This window comes from Ochotona curzoniae, unplaced genomic scaffold, assembly GCF_017591425.1.
Source record: "Ochotona curzoniae isolate NIBS_2020 unplaced genomic scaffold, NIBS_Ocur_1.0 scaffold_4701, whole genome shotgun sequence".
Classification (NCBI taxonomy): Eukaryota; Metazoa; Chordata; class Mammalia; order Lagomorpha; family Ochotonidae; genus Ochotona; species Ochotona curzoniae.
Genome location: NW_024467122.1, coordinates 57,226,925 through 57,251,582, shown reverse-complemented (window position 1 = coordinate 57,251,582; position 24,658 = coordinate 57,226,925). Strand labels below are relative to the sequence as shown.

Genomic DNA, 24,658 nt, shown 5'->3' with positions numbered 1-24,658 from the left:
CAATGCTCACACTGAAATATAACACTTACCATATGTGACATTGTGGTTTAATTCAGCTCTTCGTAAGGATTCATCAAGAACATCATACATTAATTCACTTGTCCTGTTTAAAAGATATTTTATTTGCAGAAGAATTACAGTATTCTAACCCAATAAAACACAGTTTTTCAAACTTCTCTCTCTTTAAAACTGAGGATCTACAGAAGAGAAGTGAAAGAAATTTATTTTATAGTGATATTGTACAAATTTCACTTCTAAAAGATTTTATTTGTTCTTTTTACAAGATTAACTTCCTGTTCTAAAAGTAGACTGGTCAGCCAGGGTCAATGAGGATATATACACAAATCCATCATTTCTTGTCTCACCTATTTCCAGTTTACAAACCAGGATGTCTGATTGAACTTTTTTTTTTTGATTGAACATATTTTTACAATTTTCTTCACAACAAAACATTTATCTAAGTTACTGCAGTAATATCGCAAATATACAGATTATTCTAAACAGTATATTATGTATATTTCTTTGTTTGGTTTTGAAAACTTACTTATTTTCATTCAAAAGTCAGGATTACAAAGAGAAAAGGAGAAGACAGAAAGATCTTCCATCTGCTGCTTCACTCCCCAAGTGGCCAAAATGGCTGGAGCTGAGCTTATCTGAAGCCAGGAGCCAGGAGCTTCTTCCAGGACTCCCACACAGGTGCAGGGTCCCAAGACCCTGGGGTCACAGGCAGGGACCTATATGGGAAGTGGAGCAGCCAGGATACGAACCAGCTTCCATGTGTGATCTCGGGTGTACAAGGCAGGGACTTTAACCATGAGGCTACCATGCCAGGCCCTATTTTATTGCTTTTATTTATTTGTTTGCAAGAGTTACAGAGGGAGACAGTGAGACAAAGAGAGATTCTCCATCTGCTGCTTTACTCCCTAGATGGCCACATGACCTGGGCTGGGCCAGGAGACAAGAGCTTTTTCTGGGACTCTCTCATGGGTGGCAAGGGCTCAAGCATCCAGTTCATCCACTCAGGTCATTAGCAGAAGCTGAATTGGTAGATCAGCTAAGATATGATCCAGTGTCCATACGGAATGCTGGCATTACAGGTGGTAGCTTCTCCCACTATGCTGTGACACTGACTCTACTAGAGTTTTTGGTTTTTTTTTTTTAATTTTTAATTCAAATATTAATCTTTTACTGAACAACCAGGTCCTTTGGTAAGAAAATTTTACCACATTAAAAACAAGTAAGAGGGGCCTGGCGTGGTGGCGCAAGTGGTTAAGGTCCTCGCCTTGCATGCCCAGGATCCCATATGGGTGGCGGCTGGGAGCCTAGGTTAGCCTGAATAAACTGCCTTTATGTGTTTGCATTGACTTCAGACTCCTGATGATTTTCTGGGGGTCGCAAAATCTGGGCACAACATTATACCTTTCAAAAAATTTTTTTCAAATAAAAAGCTAGAAAATTCATTATAAAGTACACATATTTTCATTCTGTCTTGGCTGTTCTTTCCAATTGATGGCTATTGATGGCATAAAATCTTACTACAACAACTCCTAATGCATTAGTATGATTAGTATGAAATGAATGATTTTAAAAACAGAAGTCGAGTGAACTTAAACTAGAACTTCATGTTAGCACTATGATATAAAACAGAAGGCTATTAGGATAAACATTTCCAATGTGTGTATCTGTTCCATCACCTCCAAATTTTCAGAGATCCATAAATCCAGAGTTCATGGTACCAAGAGTGATATATCTAGTTAGCACTGATCAGGAGTTTCCAGGCAGAGGGGCTTAACATGAAGCTGAAGAAGTGTGCCTTGACCAATAGCCCAAATGCCACCCCTTGTAAAGTTAGACTGAAAACAGTATCAAGCTACCATACTACACTCACAACATTAAGCAGTAGTGGGCAGGCACTAAGCCTCCCCTAGCAACACCAGCATCGCATATGAATACCAGTTGAAGTCCTAGCTACTTCATTTCCAATCCAAATCTCTGCAAACGTGATAGAAAAACAGCAAGAGACAGCCCAAGTATTTATGCCCCTGACACCCAAGTTGAAGAACAAGATGGAGTTCCAGGCTCCTGGCACTAGCATAGTCCAGTCCAGCTGTTGCGGCAATTTGGGGAATAAACCAGCAGGTGGTAGCTCTCTCTGTCTCTCTCTAAATGAGTGGATGAAGATAATTATATAAATCTCTGTCTGCCATTTAAATAAATTAATTGGTTTTTAAAATACATTAAATAAATTCTTTAGAAACATCAGAGACTCAAACCAGGGTCCCTGCTATTAAAAAAACTAAAATCTAGGCAGACTTGCACTTGAACAAGTCAGAAATATTTTTGGAAACAAAAATAGGGGTACCAGTTCAAGTCTTGGCTGCTCCACTTCTGATCCAGTTCCCTACTGTTTCTGAGAAAGATCAAGTACTTGGCCCCTGCACCCACATGGAAGACTCAGAAAAAGCTTCTGGCTCAGGACCAGTCCAGCTCTGGCCTTTGCGGCATTTATGAGGAATAAGCCAGTGGATGAAAGATCTCTCCCTTCCTCTGTTCATAAATATACCTTTCAAATAAAAATAAATAAATATTAAATAATAATAATAATATATGGGGCGTGGTGCTATAGCATAGCAGATAGGGCCACCACCTGTGAAGCCAGTATTCCATGGATTTGTGTCCCAGCTGCTTGGGTCCCTACACCCACATGTGAGAACCACATGAAGCTCCTGGCTTCTGACTTCAACTAAGCTGAGCCATGGCTATTGTAGCCTTCTGGTGATTTCACCCACAGGCTAAAGATCTCTCTCCCTCTTTCTCCAAAACTCAAATAAATAAGTCTTCAAAAATAATAATCCTAAGCATGTACATGTGCACACAGAGAGACAACGGCAAAGCATCTGATAACTCCAGATACTAGCGGTTACGGATTTTCTTTATACAAACTACAGCAAGTACTATCTTAGAACTTTGAAAGCTTACGGCTTAAAAGAGTATAGCAGGGCCTGGCGCCGTGGCCTAGCAGATAAAGTCCTCGCCTTGAACGCCCCGGGATCCCATATGGGTGCCAGTTCTAATCCTGGCAGCCCACTTCCCATCCAGTTCCTTGCTTGTGGCCTGGGAAAGCAGTCGAGGACAGCCCAAAGCTTTGGGACCCTGCACCCGCATGGGAGACCTGGAAGAGGTTCCTGGTTCCCGGCTTCAGACTGGCACAGCACCAGCCATTGTGGCCCCTTGGGGAGTGAATCATCGGACGGAAGATCTTCTTCTCTGTCTCTCCTCCTCTCTGTATATCTGACTTTGTAATAAAATAAATAAATCTTTTTTAAAAAAGAGTATAGCAAAATATAAAGTTACAAAAAACACATACGCGCAATAGCACGCACAGGGATCCCATATGGGCGCCGGTTCTAATTACAGAGGCCCCGCTTCCCATCCAGCTCCCTGCTTGTGGCCTGGGAAAGCAGTAAAGGATGGCCCAAGTCTTGGGACCCCGCACCCGTGTGGGAGACCCAGAAGAGCTCCGGACTCCTGGCTCAGACCGGCTCAGCTCCAACCGTTGCAGCCACTTGGGGAGTGAACCATCAGATGGAAGATCTTCCTCTCTGTCTCACCTCCTCTCTGAATATCCGCCTTTCCAGTAGAAATAAATATTTTTAAAAAACACATACAGTTGGGAAAATAGTTTACAATAAATGTAAAAATGTAAAAGATTAATTTAAGTTATTGGCTAAAAGAATACTCCAAAAAAATGAGTGAAGAAGCTGAAGCACCTGCATCCAAGCAGACTTAACTGCCGGCAAACTACAGCCCATAGGCCTAATCTGACCAGTTCCTGTTTTAGTACAACTGGAAAGCTAACAATTGTTTTTATATTTTTAAATGGTTAGAAAAAACATTAAACATTTCATGATTATTATTATCATAACAAAACTCAAGTCTGAAAGTTGGTAAAAAGCTTCTTTGCAGCATTTCAGCTTCTTCATTTTTGGATTGCCCATGCCTGCTCTCATACTATAACAGCAGACATGAACAACTGTTAAGAGACAACCCTGGGCTTGCAAAGCCAAAAACACTTACCTGGTCCTTGGCAGAAAAACTTTGCTAATCGCTCGGCACACTTACCCCTCACCCCAGCTAACGGACTCAGAAACAGAGGAGATGGCCCTTCAAAACACCTTTCTCATTGGGTAGGATTTAGATAAGCAGAGAGCCAAGATTATCCCAGCAACCCAGGAAGGTTTATGTACTTCTTTCATTGATTTATTTAAGGCAAGTAAACAATAGGATAATCTATCTTATCTCAAAAGCTCAAGTGACAAAAAGCCTGAAAGCTGTATCACACAGGATGAGGCCATTCAGTAGACTTACTTAGAATAGTTTACCTTTGATCATCTTTTCCTAGAAGTCCAAGAATTCTCAAGAGCTGAATTTGTAACCATGGTGCTGGCACACTGTGGTAATTGAAATCTACTGGGAGCTTTCCTCCCACCACTTGCTTCAAAATTGTTACAAAACTCCCAGTCAAGTCTTTATATCCAGATGAATTCTCCTACATTCTCCGGAAAAAACAACCTTCTGTTAATGTCTTATCAACCACATAATAGACCTTGCTGAAATGCACAGAGAGCCTAACTTAATTAAATATGTCTATGTTTACATTTAATCAAACAGTGCTCTAATACACATAATATCTTCCATGACGAAATTCCTTTGGCTACCTAATGCTAATGTGAATCATCTCCAGAAAAACTTCGACCACTCCCTACTTTTCTCCCAACACAGTTTAATCACATTTTTTAATTTTTAGAAACACATCTTAGAATCGTTAATGGCCAATACCAGAAATTAAGACAAAATGTAGAAACTGGCATGCAAAAAAGGGACAATAAAATCACTGCTTTGGATAAAAACCAAGGTCTGTTCACAATCTCTGAACTGTATCCAGTAATTTCTCATAAATGTGTTACACCTGTTGTAGGTAGAAAGGCAAAGACAACACTACTTATACATTCAAAACCCCCAAAACTCAGTGGGTTTGTCAATTAAAAATTAATTAACATACAGAATTTAAACATATTTCTGGTTCTAGGTAAGTGTGCCTTGATTCTCTAATTATGTAACAAATTTCTTGTATTGGGAAATTAAATATATGCTTCTCAAAATGAACATCAGCTTCTTCAATGCAATTTTCACTACGTATCAAGGTTAAATTTTCAGGAGGGACATTATAGGTCTTTCAAATTTTGGCAGATACTAGAGGAAAAATCATTTTCGGTATCAAATATCTTTACCATACTATTTTGGACATAATGTGTTAAGTGAAAGGATTGCTTCTAAATTGTAAAATGAATTCAACAGTCCACTATTTATTTTAGCAAATACTGAAAAAATCTGTCACCTCAGGGACTCACTGCTGGGCTGCTGCTTCTACTGGTAAGTGTGACAGTAGGGACTGGGAGTGAGCTGGTCTGGGGGCAGACCAGGTTAGGCTACGTCATAGCACACCCACTGGCAAGTGCCAGGACTAGATGTAGATCCTGTCAGGCCAGACCACAGGACCCCCTGGCAAGTGCGAGATCCGGGGATGGATGCCAGCCTGGTAGGAAACTGGGCACTTCACTGCTAGGCTGCAGCTCCTGGTGGTGAGCACAAGAGCCAGGGCTGGTGGCAAACCAGGCTGGACAGGTTGGCGGAACTCACTGGCATACATGCGGGCCAGGTTTGAGGGGTGAATCAGGCTGAGCTAGGCTGAAGCACCCATGGGTGAACATGAAAATCAGCTGGGCTGCAGTACAGACCAGGCTAGGCTATAGCACATACAAACATTGGGGTTGGGGGGTGGACCTGATGGGGGCTAGTTAGGGTTGATCCTACTAAGCCAAGCCCCCTGCTACGGTCTTCAACATGCCTGTAGCAGGCTGGGCTGGGCTGCAGCACCCATTAGGTAACATGAGAGATAGCACTGGGGGCAGAACTGATCAGGCAGCAGCATCCAAATGGTGCAGATGACAGACTGAACCTGGCCCTGCACTGGCTATCACACACAAGGAGTCAGGTCTGAGGCCACCCCAGGTAAGGTTTCTTAGGGAACTCACCAACTAAACTGCTAGACTCAAACTCTGGCCACGGGAAAACCCTCAATATATGCGCTCCAACCTTGGAGTGCATGTTCTGGGACTGGATCTCCTCAGTTGCTGATGCCTGTGCAGTGGATAGCATGCACATATGTGCACAAGGGATAGCCAGCTCATCTAAACCAGCAGAGGATGTCATGTGCCTCATCAAACGATGGAAAGCAAAACACATCGGACCGCTCTCCAGGCCAACCTTTGTAACATGTTCCTGGGTCTGTAGATGCACTAAGGTGGACTTGATCAGCCAATGGACCTTGGAAAGATTTTCTCAACCCTGGAGCAAAGAAGCCAAGGACACCTCAAAACTATCAAAACCACTCAAGTGACAGCCTCAAAACACTCTTCCCCACATTGGATCAGGTCTCTAAGGCATCATCATCCTCATCCCCTAGTGCTGATGTAGTTTGACAGCAAAGAGTGGTCCCCTCCCCTCCCCTACCCTGCAGACTCAGGTGAAAAAAAAAATTAAAACATGTATCCCACCCCCCTTCCTCCACACCTCAATGTTCCCCACCCTAACCAGACATTCACATGGTGAGCATCCCTCTCAACTATGTAATCAACGCTAAAAATAATTTTTTTAAAAAAAGCAAAAGAAATCTCACATTTATAATCCAAAAAAAGAAAAAAAAAATTTGATGATGTAGGAAAATCAAACATAGTAGTAAATAATCTAAAATACTAAGAATTGGATTAAGACCACAACTTTGTTTTTTAAATATAAAGTTGCATAGAGAAAAAGTTTTAATGTGTATTCCTAAATAATAAAAAATATGCACAATATGCACATTTTAATCACCTTTCATAACTACCATTTTACCACACCTCTTTCTCTTTCTCTCTCTCTCTCTCTCTCTCTCACACACACACACACACACACAAATTTAGGCACAAAAATACCAATTCTGACATAATTAAAAAGCCAGCACCAAAGCATAAAATGTTAATTAAACATTTTAATGCAACATCTGAGTTTTCCTTTAATTCCGTAACTATATTTTTCTGAGAGAGCTTCCTCAAGTACTTGGATGGCTCCCATACATTTATTCTAGCCTCCTATAGATTCAGCCTGGCTCAGCCTTTCAAATAAAATTTAAAAAATAAACATACACACTACCTGAAATTTCTAACTCACCTTAATCATCCTAAAGTATATGTGCAAGGAAGCAGCCATGACCCCAACATCTCTGTCACAAAGTGCTTTCCGAAACTTCACGTGGATATGCTGTACTTGATTAGGGGCAATGAGATGGAATTTGTATAATGCTAGAACAGCTTTTTTTCGTATAATCTCCCTGAGGATTAAAAACAAAAACAAAAACAAAATCTAAACAAGAAAATCTGAATTATTAGACATTTATTTAGAAAAAAATATGGGACAGATGACTTCAAAATACTAGCTATTTCTTTCATCTAAAAAGAATGATATATTTGGTATTAACTTTATTCTAACAAATCAAAGCATAAAAAGTGGTTGTCTTTAGAAGATAAACTTCCACAGACTTTGACTATTTTACACAATTCTCTAGTTACTAAATTTTGTAATGAGAATATGCCACTTCCGAATTCAGAAAAATAAAACTGATAATTACTGATTCCCTAATTCTATTTTTTTTAAATTTTATTTATTTGAAAGGTAGGATGGCAGAAAAAAGGGAGAAAGAGAAAGACTTTAGAAGAGAGGGATTTGCCATCTGCTGCTTCACTTCCCAAACAGCCTCAACCACTGAGGCGAAGGCAAGTGGAAACCAGGACCTAGAACTCCGTCTGGGTGTCCCACATGGGTAGAAGACTCCAGTACTTGGGTCATCTTCCACTGCTTTCCCAGCCATATTGGCAGGGAGCTGCGTGGAAGCAGAGCAGCTGGGACTCAAACCAGTAATTGATCATTTCAGCTAATAATATGTAAATTTCTTTATTAATATTTAATTCTCTAAATTTAATATTCTCTAAAGTATTTCAATGTTTCTTTTTTCATACCATGGGCAAACATATTCCAAATACTTGGGGAACACACATAAAGATGCTATTCCTCTCCCAGTTCATCTGTTTCAAAAGCCTCACGATAATAAAGAGAAATATATACATATTAGTTTTGGATTTCATTTATAGCAGATAACTGAAGCAAAAATAAAAATACCACCTTATATTCATGATACAGTTTTCAAAGAAGTATGTTTTTGTCATTCTGTCTCATGCCTATTTCCAAATACATCTAATTTAAGACTATGCTGATAGTACTCAAACAACACAGGAATGAAATATTTACTTGGACTACAAAAACCAGTGACTGGAGAAAATGTATATTACTTATACTCAAAAGTGAAGTTTTAGAATTCCTTACTATCAATTTATGTCAAATATGAGATGACAGAGCAGTGCAAGGTTGATCAGAAAGCTACAGATTCACAAGCACTACCAAAAACAAAGCTACCTGCAATCTGTTTTGGTTCTAAGGAATAGAATTTAGCTTCAAAAACTGAGGCTAATTTCATAGGAAGAATCTAAATAACTGACTATGCTAAAGAAATTGCCAACTTAGTCACAGAATCTCAACATTCAGACCTAATGCATCCTTTTGTGTTCTATTCAGTATCACTTTTATAAGATTCCTAACAACTGGTCATCCAGCTAATGCTAATTCCATTTAAAAAAAACAGTTCAATATCTTTCTAAGCAAACTAGCAAATAATGAGAAATTGTTCTCACATTAAAAAAAAATACAGACTTGGGCTGCTCCATGGTGTGTAGGTTAAGCTACCACCTATGGTGCCAGCATTTCATACAGATCCTAGTTCAAGACCCAGCTGGTTCACTTCTGAGCCATCTCCCTGCCAATGCTCCCAGGAAAGCAACAAAAGATTGCCCAAGTGCTTGGACCCCTATACCCACACTGCAGACACAGAAGCTTCAGGGTCCTGGCTTGCCCTGGCCAGCTCTAGCCATGTGGCCATCTGGGGAGTGAACCAACAAATAGAAGGTCTCTCCCTCCCTCTCTAACACCGCCTTTCAAATAAATAAAATAAATATATATTAAAAAACATTGATTTAAGGAAGCATATGTGATAAAATGTTGTATGAGTAATTTAAAAAAACACTTTACCTAGAATGTCTGTATAATCAATCGATTATAATCACAAAGGAAAAGTGACTGCAAACTTTTTCTTAACTTTAAAGATTACGAATCTAAGGAGCTTACCAAAGACAAAATAATTTCTAACGTGGTAAAAACGTAAGTGAAGCTAATAAGGAGATAATTAACGAATCTTACAAGAAAAAGGTTGCAAAATACTACAAGTTATTGCTTATTTGGATATATTCTGCTATAAATCAGAATTTGAATGCTATGACTTTGATATAAAAAGAATCCTGCCAATACACAGAAGCTTTTCATGCAGAACATCTGAGCTGTTTTCAAATGTTTTCCAATATTTCATTTTATCCTCAAAACAACTTTGTGAGAATTAAGGAGCTTTACCCAAGCCCACATAGCCAAGGAAAAAAACAGAACCATTGCCTATTAGTGGTGGAATTGGGAAGAAAGTCAAGGATTCCTGATTCTAAGCTTTACTGTCTGTGAGTATAATATTAGAAAGCTGCCTGAAATTTTCCTAAACCCATATAAAAGTAGGATGATTGTCCTAGGGAGTTCTGTATTACGTCAAAGAACATTTTCTACCCTGGTAGCATTAAGTAAAAGTTATGACAAAACTTTGCTATGAAATATACCACACAAGCATCGATCTGAAAAGAATTTACTTACTTAGAATGTTGAAGTTTATCTTCGATTAACGGAAGAACAGCTGGAATCATTTCTCGAGGGAAAATCTGGCTGACAATAGTGAGCGCCATGCATACTTCTAACAGGTTGGTACTCTGCAGGTCCTAGCACAATCACCAAGCAAAGAAAAAAAAACATTGAGTGGAACTTGGGAAAGCAGGGATGGCAAATCCAGTATTGTAATGACCCAACATACTAGTCATTTTCTCCCAACTTCATATTAATTTGAACATTCAGATTTATATTTTAAAGAAATATCACTATGTGTTTCACTGCCAAAACAAAGCTAATAGACAAACATAGCATCAAAACAACAGGTATAAAAGGAAATTATATTTCTATTCTGACATTGGCCAAAATAGTCTTCTTTATTTTCTAAACTAATAACAAAACAACTCAAGGAACTTTTTTTTAATTGATCAACAGTAGTAACAAGAGTGAAAGTTTTTTAAAAATTGTATATAAAACACATATATACATACGTAATTTATAAATTAACAGAGTTTTAACACATGTTTTTGGAAAGTCTAGAAAATATTTAAGTTACTAATAACTTTAACAGTTAATGACTTAAAATTCAGGAAATACAACATACACTCTCGCATATCAAATTCCTAAGTGAAAAATGGAAAAGCTCATCAATTCACCTGTATCTTTCATTTTAATTAAAATTTAACAGGAGAAAACCTCATGAGTGTGGATTATGCTTTTATCACCTATTCAGTTATCCAACTACATTTTCCTATTAAATGTTATTTTAGATTTTTAAGATTTTAATTTTTTGGTCTATATCTATATTCTTTCAGAATATAGAGGAAAAAGCAGCATGAAAAGTGTCCTTAAGAACTTACAGATCTGTGTCATAATCTAACTGTGAACTTCAAAATGAAATAACAACAAAAGCACTAAGTTACTACTTCACGTGGCTTTTTAGTTAGCCCTCAACACTCTGAAAATTCTATTTTATATCCCTACTGTAAAAATACAGAAACTGATCTAAGAGATTTTTCTAAGCCTATTTTATAAACCCATCCCCTTCCAAAATTATCTAACTCAGTATGACTGATGACCATGTCAGATGAGAGCCGGAATAATTTAAGACTTCATATTAATCAGCAGACAATACCTTTACAACTGTATTCACAAGAAGCAGCAGCAGCTCATGACTTTCATGTAGAAATAAAGAAACAGCCAAGTAACCTTTAAAAGATGGGTGGAAAAAAGTCTCATTACTACTTACCAAAAATAAATGTTCCCCAATAAGTTTAACAAAACAATAATATATTTCTTAACTTCTTAGGTCAAAATCACCAGTTACACACAAGCATAAAAATTATTACAGCTAACAGTGAGTTAGTGACTATTTGTATTACTTGAGTAAGCCAGCACCAACCCACACGATACAAATCATATACTAAGGCACACACACTCTTACTTTCCTCAATCTGAAAACACTACTAAATGAGCAACAGTTACTGAGGAAAAAAGCACTCTACCACATTAAATGTACTCATTGGCTTAAACAAGCATTTTTACTTAGATAATATTTACACTTTTTAGAAGTACAGAGGAGTGAGGAAACCCATGACTACACAGCAAACGCCACGCAGCTGTAATCTAGATGTTCCATGCCTCTCTCCGTCAGTCCTCACATTGTCAACTAGCATTTGTTAGACAGTGACTATGGTCAAGTACATTACAAGCTTTACCTCACCTAAACTCACAAAAACTCTAGGAAGTAAATACTATCCTTTTCATAAAGTAATGATGAGGCCCGCAGTCAACAGCTAACACATAGTAGAATCATGACTCAAACCCAGGCAAGCCACATCTTAAAATCCTTTGCTATACAGCTTCTTTACATAATCTTTCTTTAGTACTGAAGTTGCCTGACTTCTACACTTGTTGGTTTCTCAATTCTTCTGGCCGTTTTATTAGCAATTCCAATACTAACTATCATCATTACCCACACTATATGCATTTATCGTCCAACATGGGAAAACAGAGAGTTTTGATTCTCACAACTAAGCAGCAGCAGCCTGTCTGACAGAATTCTCTTCAGGGAAAGCCTGAGGAGCAGCATTATTACTTACACAATCAGGAAAGAGATGAAAAAGAAAATCCGACCAGAACTAAGAAGGGGATAAGGAGAATCCCAGAGAACACTCAAGGCATGGATTAAATCTTAGAAGACTGCTGACAAATCACCTGTCCAATGATGGTATCACCTTCACTCAACTTACCAATAATATCTGTATCAGCAAATTAATCCAAAGATATCTGTTAAACAAATCCTATTTTGACAATAGACAGGAAGAGTGTGACTCAAAAAACTTCTCAGGTAAACAAACAAACAAATAAAAACCCATTTATGATTATACAGTAGATTTGATATGACTAAGTGGAACATAGGATAAATGTTTAGACTAACAGAAATTCAATTTTACAGGCTAGCTACACCATTTATTAGCTCTATGACCTTGGACAAACAACAAGACTTTTCTATTTTCTCACCTTTAAAATAAAGACAAATACTATCTCATTAAATAAGACACTTTACAAAACGGGTACTAATCCAGCCACTGACTTAACGGGGCCTGAAATTTATTTATTCAGTAAGATTTATACAGAAAATAAGGTGGCATTCTCTACCAGGGAAAGCACCAAAGGTGAGCCTTAGACCTCTCAGAGGAGTAGAGTGTGAACAGGAGTCGAGGGAAGACACAGAGAAGGTTGAAACGTTATCTTTCAAAAACTTGCTTTCACTCCATAGCAGAGACTAAGAATATCTGATACCTAAAAGGTTATACTTAGAATGTCTTTATTTTCTTTCTTTAGAGTAAAGTTCAAAAAAGCAACTTTGGACCACTGTTGCATATTTTGGGAAAAGGGAAAAGCTTTTCAGTTGTGAACAGAAGCATGTTAGTTGTGACCCATTTGGAAATACCCCAAAAATCACCCATGAGAAGACACAGTGGTGACAGACTCAAGGCAACAGCCTGCTATTTCTTCGCCTACTACTCAACATTTCTGCTCATTTCCCTGATTTCTCCACTGCTGGGCCTATTTTTATCTTCTCTAATGTTTCCCTTCACTTTTGAGCCATTTTTTAAAATTCCCTTATATATTAGCATAGAATGAGAAAACAGTGCTACCTCTCTTGAGGTCTCTGGAAGATATACTCAAAGAAATTAAACTCTAATAGTGAAATTTCAGCTCAAGTAGGAAAGACACTTATGAGCTGAAACTATAAAATGTATTGGGGTACAGGTATTGTGGCATGGTGAGATAGCTGCCATTGGAATGCCTGTATCCCTACAGGAGTGCCTGAGATTGAGTCCTCTGTCCACTTCCAATGCAGCTTCCTGCTCTTGTGTTGGGAGACAGCTCAGGGGGCCAGGCAGTGCCACAGTAGGCTAATCCCATATAGGCAATTCAAGCCCTAGCTTTTCCACTTCCAAATCAGCTCCTAGCTGATGGCCTGGAAAGCCACAGAGGATGGCATGAGAGCTGTCTGGGTTGGCTCAGCTCTGTCGGCCACTGATGCAATTTGGGGAGTGAGCCAATGGATGGAAGACACCTCTCCCTCTCTTTCGGTAAATCTGCCTTTCAAATAAAAATAAATGAATTAAAAAAAAAAAAACTTACTGAAGTTTAATTCACATACAAGAAAATTAACCAGTGTAGGCATCTAAGTACCATAACAAGCCCAAACAATTTTTACTCTTTTCTACAACTATAGGTGGTATAGGTCATGAAATTGACTTCATTTATAGACTGACTTTCTGAAGTGTTTGCTCTTTTAAATCTTCGGAAATTATGATGCAGTGCTCTAAAAACATTCCATTTACCTGTCATCTTTTACTTTCTATAATTGTGAGAACAACATTACAATATGAAAGTTTTTTTAACACATACATACCCACTCTTTTTTCTAGTAAGTTTCCTTGTTGGGCCAATTTGATTGCGTGTATGTAGCCAAAGGAAGCATCATATCCAAGCATTTCACAATATATAAGTCTTACCATGCATTCTTTCATCATTTCCTGGAAAGCAAGAAAATCAGTAACTATATAAATAAACAGAATGTCTTGATTTTTTAAAATTATGTTATAATCATTTAACAGAGGCATACCTCAAGCCTGACACTGTTACAGAGATATAACATGTATACTATAAATTAATCACCCAATATCAGACTGCATAAATAAAAGTTGTTCCCAGAGTTAATTACCAAAGTATCGATTTTAGCAAAATTACTGCGAACATTTTATTAATGACAACACTATAAAATAGACAAACTCTGTTTCTAAATCTATGGGTTCCTATTGTAAAATTTAGCTTTAATATGACATATGTGATGCTCAGACAAACTCTTATCCATGGTAACTAGATTTGGCTTCCGAAATGCAGGATATCATTTTACCATACTTTGTCAAATGAAAACATTTATAAAATTCCTACATATGATAAAAAATTTCTTTTAAATTTTTTTCACATTTAAAATCAGATTGTACCTAGACTTTTTTCATAAATATTCTACTATATGTAATATTTTGTTTCATAGGTACTTTTTGATAATTCACAATTACTATTTGAAGGGTGTGACTCCATTAGTAATTACATATTACTAATAACCTTTCCAAGAATTAATTTTTAATAGGATTTTCCAATATTTGCAGTATAATTTAAAAATTCTTCAAAGAGCCTTTAAGTTTATTTATAATACAATTTTTGCATCATATAGCTGCGTGCTGTGACATACGGGGTAAAGCTGTTGCCTGCAGCTCCAGGATCCCATACAGACATTGGTTCATGTCCTGGATGCTCCACTTCCCATTCAGCTGCTTACTTGAGGTTTGGGAAAGCAGTGGAAGATGGCCTTGTGTCCTTGGGTACCTGTACCCACATGAGAGACCTGAAGAAGTTCCTGGCTCCTGGCTTCTAACCTCTGACTGTTGCAGCCATTTGGGGAATTAACCAATGGACGGAATATCTTTGCCTCTCCTTCTTTCTCTCTCTGTAATTCTGCCTTTTCAATAAATAAATCTGTTTAAAAATTTTTTAGCAATATTTGCATCCTCAATATTTATAGCAAATTTTAATCAGAAATAAAAATACAAGTGTGCTTCAAAAAAGTCACAAACTATTTTAATATCTAAAATTGACTAAAGTTTGCACATTACATCACAAGATTATTAAGTGACAAAATGCTTACAAAAAAGTAAAATAAAATGAAGTCAGTAAAATGTTTGCAACTTTTTATGTGGGAATATGTGTGTGTCTGTGAATAAGAAGGGCTTAAAGTAAACCATCAGAAAATTTTAGGGGAGCAAGATTTAATTTGGGCCAGTAGTGCTAACAGCAATAAGATTAACTCATTAAGATGTTAATTAAGACTATTAAATACTGAGAAACCAAAACACTGGGAGTTCTTCATCAAAAATTTTTACATCAATTAGCAGTGAAAATGTCATTAAATGTCAACTCTGGATTTGTAGCATTTTACTTCAGGTTTTCAAAAATCATTATGAACTTAATTTAAGCAAAACTGTACAGCCTACACTATTATTTTCTTATTGTAAGAGTAGAAATTGTATTCCCCAATCACGAATCCTCTTTACAAATTCTCTGTTAACTATTATCCAACTTCTACATCAGAGGTGCGGAACGCTTCTTCTGTCAAGGGTCATTTGGATATTTATAAGATCATTCATGGTCCATATAAATGATCAACTTAGGGGCTGCAATGATGGCTCAATTGTCTGCAAGCACTGGCATTCCCTATGGGCACCAGTCCATGTCCTATTTGCTCCACTTCCCATCCAGCTCCCTGCTTGTGGCCTGGGAAAGCAGCATAGGATGGGCCAAAGCCTTGGGACCCTGCACTCGTGTGTGCGGGAGACCTGGAAGAGGCTCTTACCTCCTGGCTCTGGATTGGCTCAGTTGTAGCCATTGCAGCCCCTTGGGGAGTAAATGAGAGAATGGAAAATCTTTCTCCTCTTTGTAAACCTGCCTTCCCAATAAAAATAAAGATTAATCTTAAAAAAAAAATTTACCAACTTAAAAATCAGCCTGCTACTGATGCAATGAATTTCAAGTCCCTCCTGTGGCTTTCTCAGAAGAGCCAGATGAAATGAATCTGGGTTTTACATGGCCTGAAGTATAGAAGATCCCCATCCTTGCTCTATGTGATTAGCTCAGCAACAGACTATTTAGTAAGTTGTGTCCATGTTCGATGGATCTACCAGCTATCTTAATTCTGCCCAGCACCAGGTTTATTCCCTGTAGCAAGGCAAAGAGTGATGCCAATCACTCTACACATCAGATTAACAAGGCTTTGAGCTTTATTTGTCCACACATTATCACAGCCATAAAACACAGTGTATACATTCCCTCGGAATTTACAACTGCTATTCACATTCATGATCATGTACTCATCATGCAAAGCGATCGCCCACACATTTCCAAGGGGGCAAAAAGGGAAAACATATAAACACAAAACATCTGCTGAACAAATGTTGCTTGGAAACATTCTCATTTAAAAACAAAAACAAAAACAAAAAACACCTCGGGACAGACATTTAGCCTGGCAGTTAAGGTACCATGTGGGAAGCTCGCATCCCATATGAGAATCTTCAGCTTTAAGCGCCAGCTCTGCTTGCAATCCTGCTTCCTGGTAGCCGCAGGTGGAGACCCACACAGAATGCCTGACTCCAAACTTTCATCTACCCCAGCCTTCGCATGTACAGGTACTCAGGCAGTGACCCAGCAGATGGAAGAGACCTTTGTCTCTTTGAAATAAATTGAAACAAATAAAACAAAACTAGATTTTCATCTGCACTGGGACAACCCCACCATGATCTGCACGAGTCTACTCACTAAATACTCACAAGCAGGGAGTTGCTGGGGTGGTCATTCAGTCAAATGATTAAGTCTCTGGTTAGTATACCTACCTACATACCCAGAGGGCCTAGATTCAACTTCTGCTAGTGCAGACCCTGTGAGCCAGCAAGGATGTTCATGTACCTGGGTTCTTGCCACTCACCTGGGAGACATGGATTGAATTCCTGGCTCTCAGCTTTGTCCTGGGCCAGAGCCAGTCAAAGGCACTTGGGAGTGAACCAAGATATTGGCATTCTTTGTTTTTTTTTTTTTTTAGATTTATTTTTACTTTAATTGCAAAGTCAGATATACAGAGAAGAGGAGAGAAAGAGAGGAAGATCTTCTGTATATTGATTCACTCCCAAGTGGCCACAATAGCTGGAGCTGCAATGATCCGAAGCCAGGAGTGGGAGCCTTCTCGGGGTCTCCCATGCGGGTGCAGGGTCACAAAGCTTTGGGCCGTCCTCTACTGCTTTCCCAGGCCACAGGCAGGGAGCTGGATAGGAAGCGGGGCAGCCACGACACGAACCAGCGCCCATATGGGATTCCAGTATGTTCAAGGCGAAGACTCCAGGCAACAGGCTACCGCGCTGGGCACATAGGTATTATTTGTCTCTCTCCCTTTCAGATAATTTTTCTTCTAAGTTATTCCAAAAAATCAAATTATACACAGCCAAGTTTAAAAACTGGGTCTTTGTCTAGCTGTGTGCAGTAAACTGAGTTCCACAGTTAAAAAAAATAAAAACCTACCTTGTTAGCAAACCCATGCCCCAAAACACGTAACAGTAAAATTATAGATGAATATTTGTATATTCAACCCAGGTCACAAAATACAATTTTAAATAATACAGCCTAACTTTTCAAGTATACCATCCATAACTGACTTCAACTATGATAAAATAAATCTTAGCAACTGAGAAGTTGGACATCCCTATTAAAGTCCACAGTGGAACAATTTCAAACTCAAGTACATAGAAATGACTACATAAACTTACCAGTGTTGTAGAAGGAGCAGAAACAGTTGCTTTCAAACTATTTAATTCCTGCTGGATTAATTTCTCTTCTTCCTGAAACAATATTTAAACGTTTGAATATCTACTATTTTCAATATTAATTTTATTTTTTAATTTCTGAAATATTCATTTTATTTTTATTTGCAAGGCAGAGCTACAGAGAGGAGAGACAGAGAGAAAGATTTTTTATCCACTGGTTCACTCCATAAGGGCCACAATGGCCAAAGCTGAGCTGATCCAAAACCAGAAGCCAGGAGCCTCTTCTGAGTCTCCTATGTGGGTGCAGTGGCCCAAAGACCTGAGCCATTTCCCACTGCTTTCCCAGGCCATAAACAGAGAGCTGGATGGCAAGCGGAACAACTGAGACATGAACCAGTTCCAATATGGGATGTCACTGTGCCAAGTGCAGGCTTGACCTACTATGCCCTGATGCCAGCCCCCAGCAATACTTTTATTTTTAAAGAGAAAAATTAATTTTTATTGTTTCATAAAAAACTAATTTTACATACCTTCAACTAAAAATAAACATTTTTTTTAGATTTATTTTTATTGGAAAGTCAGATATACAAAGAGGAGAAGAGACAGAAAGATCTTCTGTCTGATGATTCACTCCCCAAGTGAGCACAATGGCCAATGCTATGCCGGTCAAAAGCCAGGATCCAGGAACTTCTTCCAGGTCTCCCACACAGGTGCAGGGTCCCAAGGCTTTGGGCTGTCCTCAACTGCTTTCCCAAGCCACAAGCAGGGACCTGGATGGGAAGTAAAACTGTCGGGATTAGAACCGGCGCCCAAATGGGATCCCGGCGCATTCAAGGCGAGGACTTTAGCCGCTAGGCCATCACGCTGGGCCCATAAACATTATATTTAAAGAAGAGATACAAATATAACATTGCTAAGATCTGCCTGAAGGCTTTGGCCAGCCTTTAGCATCATCCCTGGAAAGCAATCACCTCTAAACTACCATTTCTCTTCACTCAGTTACTATCCCTTTAAGGGGTTGTTTAGGAAACAGTCTTTAAAAACTGAAGAGGGACTAGAGCTAGAATGTCCCATACAGGTGCTGGTTTGTGTCCTGGCTGCTGCACTTCCAATCCAGCACCCTGCTAAAGGCCAGGGAAAGCAGAGGAAGCTAGCCCAAAGGCCTGGGTCCCTGCCCCCCACATAGGAGCACTGTGGAACCTCCTGGCCGCTGGGCTCCTGGTTTTGACCTGGCTCAGCCCTAACCTGGATGGCCACTCAGAAAATAAACCAGTGGATGTATGTTCTCCCTCTAACTCTTTCAAATAAGTACGTAAATCTCCATTTAAAGTTGGAGAGAAATTCTCCATGTCCTGCTAGTTTCTGCCTTATTCCCGCACGCTTTTCCCCATTTCGCATCTCCCACTTACTCTCCTATGTTACACAATCCACGCTGTAATTTTACCTCCATAAGCACTTACAAATTGGCCTCATAAACGCAAAGGACAGGCATGAATGCAGTCGTTTGGACACTGCTTAAATGCCTGCATCCCATACCACAAAGCTTGGTTCAACTCCTGTCTTCCCCTCTGGATTCTTGCAATGTGCATCCTAAAAGGCAACAGGTAATGAAAGACTCAAAGTCTTGGATTCTCCCGAACCAAGGTATGACCTGGACTGAGTTCTAAGCTTCCAATTTCAACCTGGCACAGACCTGGCTACTGCCAGCAGTAGGGAAGTAAACAAACCAAGATGGATCTCCATTCATCTGTCTGTCTCCCCATCTTTCAAACAAAAATGAAAATTAAAAACTTAAAAAGAAATAGCAAACAAATTATACACTGAGTTAGCAGGTGTACCTTAGGTGGGTAAGCAAAAACAAACTAGCAAAGTTAGCACCGCATTTGGATACCATGCACAGTTTCAAATTGTGATTTGAGAGTAAAGATATTCAAGTTATTTTTAAAATATATTTAAAATTTTAATATTTAAATTTTTAAATTAATATTTAAAATTTTTATTTATTTATTTATTTATTTAGATTTATTTTTATTATTTTTTTTATTGGAAAGGCAGATATACAGAGAGGAGAGACAGAGAGGAAGATCTTCCATCTGATGATTCACTCCCCAAGTGAGCGCAACGGCCGATGCCATGCCGATCCGAAGCCAGGAGCCTCTTCCGTGTCTTCCACGCAGGTGCAGGTTCCCAAAGCTTTGGGCCGTCCTCGACTGCTTTCCTGGGCCACAGGCAGGGAGCTGGAAGGGAAGCGGGGCAGCCGGGATAGAACCGGCGCCCATATAGGATCCCGGGCATGCAAGGCGAGGACCTTAACCACTGAGCCACCGTGCCGGGCCCTAAAATTTTTATTTTTAAATATTTCATTTCTAAATTTAAAAGTGAAGTGCTTAAATTAAAAATAGTAAACATTTATTTTTGAAAATTTACTATTTTATAATATTTTTTAAATTTTTTAAGATTTATTTTATTTTCATTGCAAGTCAGATATACAGACAGGAAGAGAGACAGAGAGGAAGATCTTCTGTCCGATGATTCACTCCCCAAGTGACCACAACAGCCAGTGCTGCGCCGATCCAAAGCCAGGAGCCAGGAACCTCCCCAGGTCTCCCACTCAGGTGCAGGGTCCCAAGGCTTTGGGCCGTCCTCGACTGCTTTCCCAGGCCACAAGCAGGGAGCTAGATGAGAAGTGGAGCTACCGGGATCAGAACCAGTGCCCACATGGGATCCCAGCACACTCAAGGCAAGGACTTCAGCCACTAGGCCATGGCGCTGGGCCCTTAAATTATTTTTAAAAGTTTGGAGCCAGCATTTTAACACAGCTGATGCCTGCGGCACCCACATCCCATAGGAGCGGCCGCTCCACTTCCAACCCAGCTCCCTGCAAATAAGCCAGGGAAAACAACAGGCCCTGGCCACCCACCTCCGAGAGCCAGATAGTTTCAGACTCCCTCTTCAGCCTGGCCAAGCCAGGACCAATGCAGTTACTTAGTGAGTAAACCAACAGATGCAAGCTTGTACTCTCTGTCTTATGAAAAGGTAAAGAAGTGTTTATGATTTATTTGAAAGGTAGTTATACAGAGAAAGAGAGACACAGAAACCGATCCTCCATCTCCTGGCCCTCACTAAATGACCACAAGAGCTGAGCTGATCAGGAGCGAGGAGCCAATGGCCAGGAGCCTCTTCCGGATCGCCCATGTGGGTACAGGGGGCCCAAAGACTTGGGCGATCTTCTCGCTGCTTTCCCAGGACATAAACAGGGAGCTGGATAGGAAGCAGAGAAGCTGGGACTCAAACCAGCACCCACAGGGAATACAAGTGCTTGCAGGCAGAGGCTTAGCCCACTACACCTGATGCCAGCCCCATAAACAAATCTTTAAATTTATTTTTCATTTAGGGCCCGGCGCGATAGCATAGCGGCTAAAGTCCTCTCCTTGAACGCGCTTCGATCCCATGTGGGTGTTGGTTCTACTCCTAGCAGCCCCACTTCCCATCCAGCTCCCTGCTTGTGGCCTGGGAAAGCAGTCGAGGACGGCTCAAGGCCTTGGGACCCTGCACCCGTGTGGGAGACCTGGGGGAATAGCTCCTGGCTTTGGATTGGCTCTGCTTGGGCCTTTGTGGCTGCTTGGAGAGTGAACCATGGGCCGGAAGATCTTCCTCTCTGTCTCTCCTCCTCTCTGTATATCTGCCTTTCCAATAAAAATAAAATAAATCTTTCTTAAAAATTATTTTTCATTTCAAATCCCACAAAAATCAGTAAAAATCAGGAACATCAAGTAAACCAATATTGAATGGCATATTGATTATGGAAAATCTAAAGCAGAACGTCTTCAGCACAGCATGATTTTATTCCAGCTCCTCTCTCCCATCCTCCTTTCCCCACCTCCCAGAAAAAACTTCTTTTAACTTTCAGAGAAGTTCATTTTTCCTTTTTCCTCTCCTGGTAGTTACACAACATTGTTACCGTTATCACCACTCACGCACAAAAGGAATGGCCAAATCCTTGGAAGAAGGGAATGTGTCTCACTCCATTTTCTTCAAGAACTACTAGGTAAATAGTTGCTCAGTAAACACGTCTTGGGCAGTTCATGGCAGCATGCGTTCTCAACTCCCGAAGCCCTGAATCAGAATCTCACACAACCCGGGCAACTCCCCCCAAAACCTGTGGGACTTCACAAAGCTCGCCGGAGGCCGAGACTTACTCAGCAAATCTGACATTTACGGTCTAACTTGAGAACCCAAACATACTCCAACAGCCTGCTCAGGTGGCCGATTTGCCCGTGTACGGAGTGACAGCGAGCAGCTGACAGGCCTGGGGAAGACTGAGAACTCGGGCAATCAACTTGGCAACTTGGCGGAATCAGTGCCCGACAGCCCCGTCGCACCGGGACATCTCCCCTGATTAATCCTCAACCCTAGGGGAAGATGCGCCAGCACGCGACTCCTTCATCACTGAGAAAACACAAACGTTCGGAGGTTATAGAGACATTTGTGCCCCATCACCACGAGTCGGTATCGGAGCAAACTGAGCTGTCAGTGCGGACGGGAGAAGGAAGCTTCCCGGCAGACGACACAAAGGCAGCGCCTGCTGCGCCGCTCGGGAAGGTCTGCCGGGTTAGGTTTTGGGGTCTGGCAGCCTGGCTAGGGCCTCCCGGCATGGGGACGCCTGCACCCCGGCGCTCCGAACCTCCCGGACCCGCCGGCCACTTACGTGCTTAGAAGTGAGCGCGGTGATGCTGCGGACCAGGCCGCGCAGCCGCGACGAGAAGGACGCCTTGGCAGCCGCGGGCCCGCCGCCCGCCTGGCCCTGCAGAAACAGACCCGGCAGGGCCGTCAGCGTCTTCTCCACGATGTCGCTCATCGCCGCCGCCTCTCGCGTCGCCGTCCGACTTCATGCCAGGCGGCCGCCCCCACCGCCGCCGCCGCCGCCGCCGCCGCAGCCCTCGCCGTCCGGGCCTCCGTAGGCACTTCCTGTTGTTTGAAGAAGAAATCTTTATTCGCGTCCAGCGCGAACAGACACACAGCGGCGTTCTCCAGGGAGGCCGCGGGGCGGAGCCGCTGGCCCCGGCGAGCGAGGTGACGTGTTGGCCGAGTCGCGGCCGGGACGCTCCCGGTTTCCATAGCAGCCCAGGGACGCCTCCCACCCGGCAACTGTGAGTTCTCCTGAGGAAGTGGCTCGACCCTCGCTCTGCGTCCCCTCAGCGCTCGCGTCTTCGAAAGGGGCTCCTTGCGGGTCTCGCCTTCTCAGGGACGCCCCGACCTCAGCCACCCCGCACTGGGGACGCGGGCAGCCCTCCCGCTTCTCGGCGCTGCTGCGCCCCGAGAGGCCCCTGCACCTCGGGGAGCCCTGGCCGCGGCGGGGCCAGCTCCTCTAAGGGTGACGAACGGCTTTGGGAACTCGCAGTGCCCATTTCACGCCGTGCGATTTAAAGGTCACGTTCCTGGAGCTGCGTTGCCGGTCAGGCAGGCCAGGAGCGGTCTCCGGGTCCCCCATTTGTCCACGACACCTGCGCACTGGCCCCCACGTGCCACAACACTCGGTTCTGCCCACATGGCTACTACATGCAGACCTCCCAATGGCGAGCCTGTCTCACTCATAACCGTGTCTTAGCGCCTGCCTGGAACGCGGTCTAGTATTGTGCTTCTCAAAATGAGTTCCGGTGACTTGTTGGCATCCCTGGAATCCTTTCACGTGACCCACCGAGTCCGAATGCTGTTCCTCATGTTGTTCAGTGGTATTTGCTTTTCTCGCTCTCATTTTCCCAGGGGTGTGCAGGGTTTTCTGGAGGCAGATAACCTGTGATGACCCTGCTAACTGGTGAGATGTGTGCTTGCAATTTCTTGTGTTTTAGTAAAAAACATACTTTGGTTTAAAAAAAATAAAGAAAATCAATTAAGAGAACTAATGCACTATAAAGTCACTTCAAGTCCTGCTGGTGGTAGATAAAATACTGAAAGTGCTCAGTAACTACAGGCTCGCGCTACTTGTGTTTTTAAAATATTTGTTTCATTGGCATGTAAAAGTTGTTTGTATTTAGGAGGTGTTTTGTTTTGATGCCACCCATGATGTTCAAAGCAGGGTAAACATCTTTCTCTTCACACACCTAACTAGGTGAAAACACTCAAAATCACTTTTTTCTGGATTTTTAAAGACAAGTATGTAGTATACGGTATGTCATTACCTGTAGCCCTCCCCCCACTGTGTACTAGAACCCCAGAACGGGTTCTCTTACCTATGACTGGTACCTGTTCATCAGTTTCCTCCCTCCCCAACTTTTAAGAATGGACATTCGACTCCCAATTTGCATGACATGCACCTTTTTTTTTTTTAATTCCACATATGAGTGAGATCATGCAGTCCTAGTTGTTTAGTGCCGGCTTATTTCATTTCACATGATGACGCCCCCCAGTTCCAGTCATGCTGTTGCAGCTCACAAGATCCCATCCTTTTCTATGGCTCAAGAGCATGCTATTGTGGGTTTGTACCACACTTTTCTCTGTTTGTTAATGGACATTGAGGTGGTTTGAATGTCTTGGCTGTTAAGAACAATGTTGCAGTAAGCTCGCCGGTGGCGCCTGGGCAGGCTGATTTAATGTGGTTTGGACAGATACTCTGTAGTGACTCATATTGGTGGTTCTGCTTTTAATTGGTTGAGGAACCTTTCTGTTGTTTTCCAGTGAGACTCCTGTTAACATTTCCACAAGCAGCATACATACTTGCCAGCACTTATTCTCATTTGTCTTTTTTTTTAAATGATAGCCCATCTAACTGAGATGATATGATAGCTCACTCTGATTTTGATTTGTATTCCCAGGATGAGTATCAGCTGATGAGCGTTTTCCGTGTATCTGCTGGTCCTTTTAAGGTC

General features: G+C 41.2%; 1 protein-coding gene across 2 annotated transcripts in view; it reads right to left on the bottom strand.

The window, feature by feature from the left end:
• Positions 1-22,763, bottom strand: part of AP4E1 (adaptor related protein complex 4 subunit epsilon 1) — a 65,031-nt gene extending 42,268 nt beyond the window's left edge. Inside the window, exons 1-8 of one of the 2 annotated variants that reach the window (XM_040970234.1) lie at positions 22,501-22,763; positions 17,796-17,867; positions 13,838-13,961; positions 11,042-11,115; positions 9,898-10,019; positions 7,270-7,429; positions 4,383-4,549; positions 30-103 (exon numbers count right to left, since the gene is read on the bottom strand). In XM_040970234.1, coding sequence (XP_040826168.1) covers positions 30-103; positions 4,383-4,549; positions 7,270-7,429; positions 9,898-10,019; positions 11,042-11,115; positions 13,838-13,961; positions 17,796-17,867; positions 22,501-22,650 — 943 coding nt within the window. In that variant the 5' untranslated portion in view covers positions 22,651-22,763. Of the gene's footprint in view, positions 1-29; positions 104-4,382; positions 4,550-7,269; positions 7,430-9,897; positions 10,020-11,041; positions 11,116-13,837; positions 13,962-17,795; positions 17,961-22,500 lie in introns of those variants that run through there. The other variant, XM_040970235.1, reaches the window with a different exon arrangement.
• Between the last annotated feature and the right edge of the window lie 1,895 nt (positions 22,764-24,658).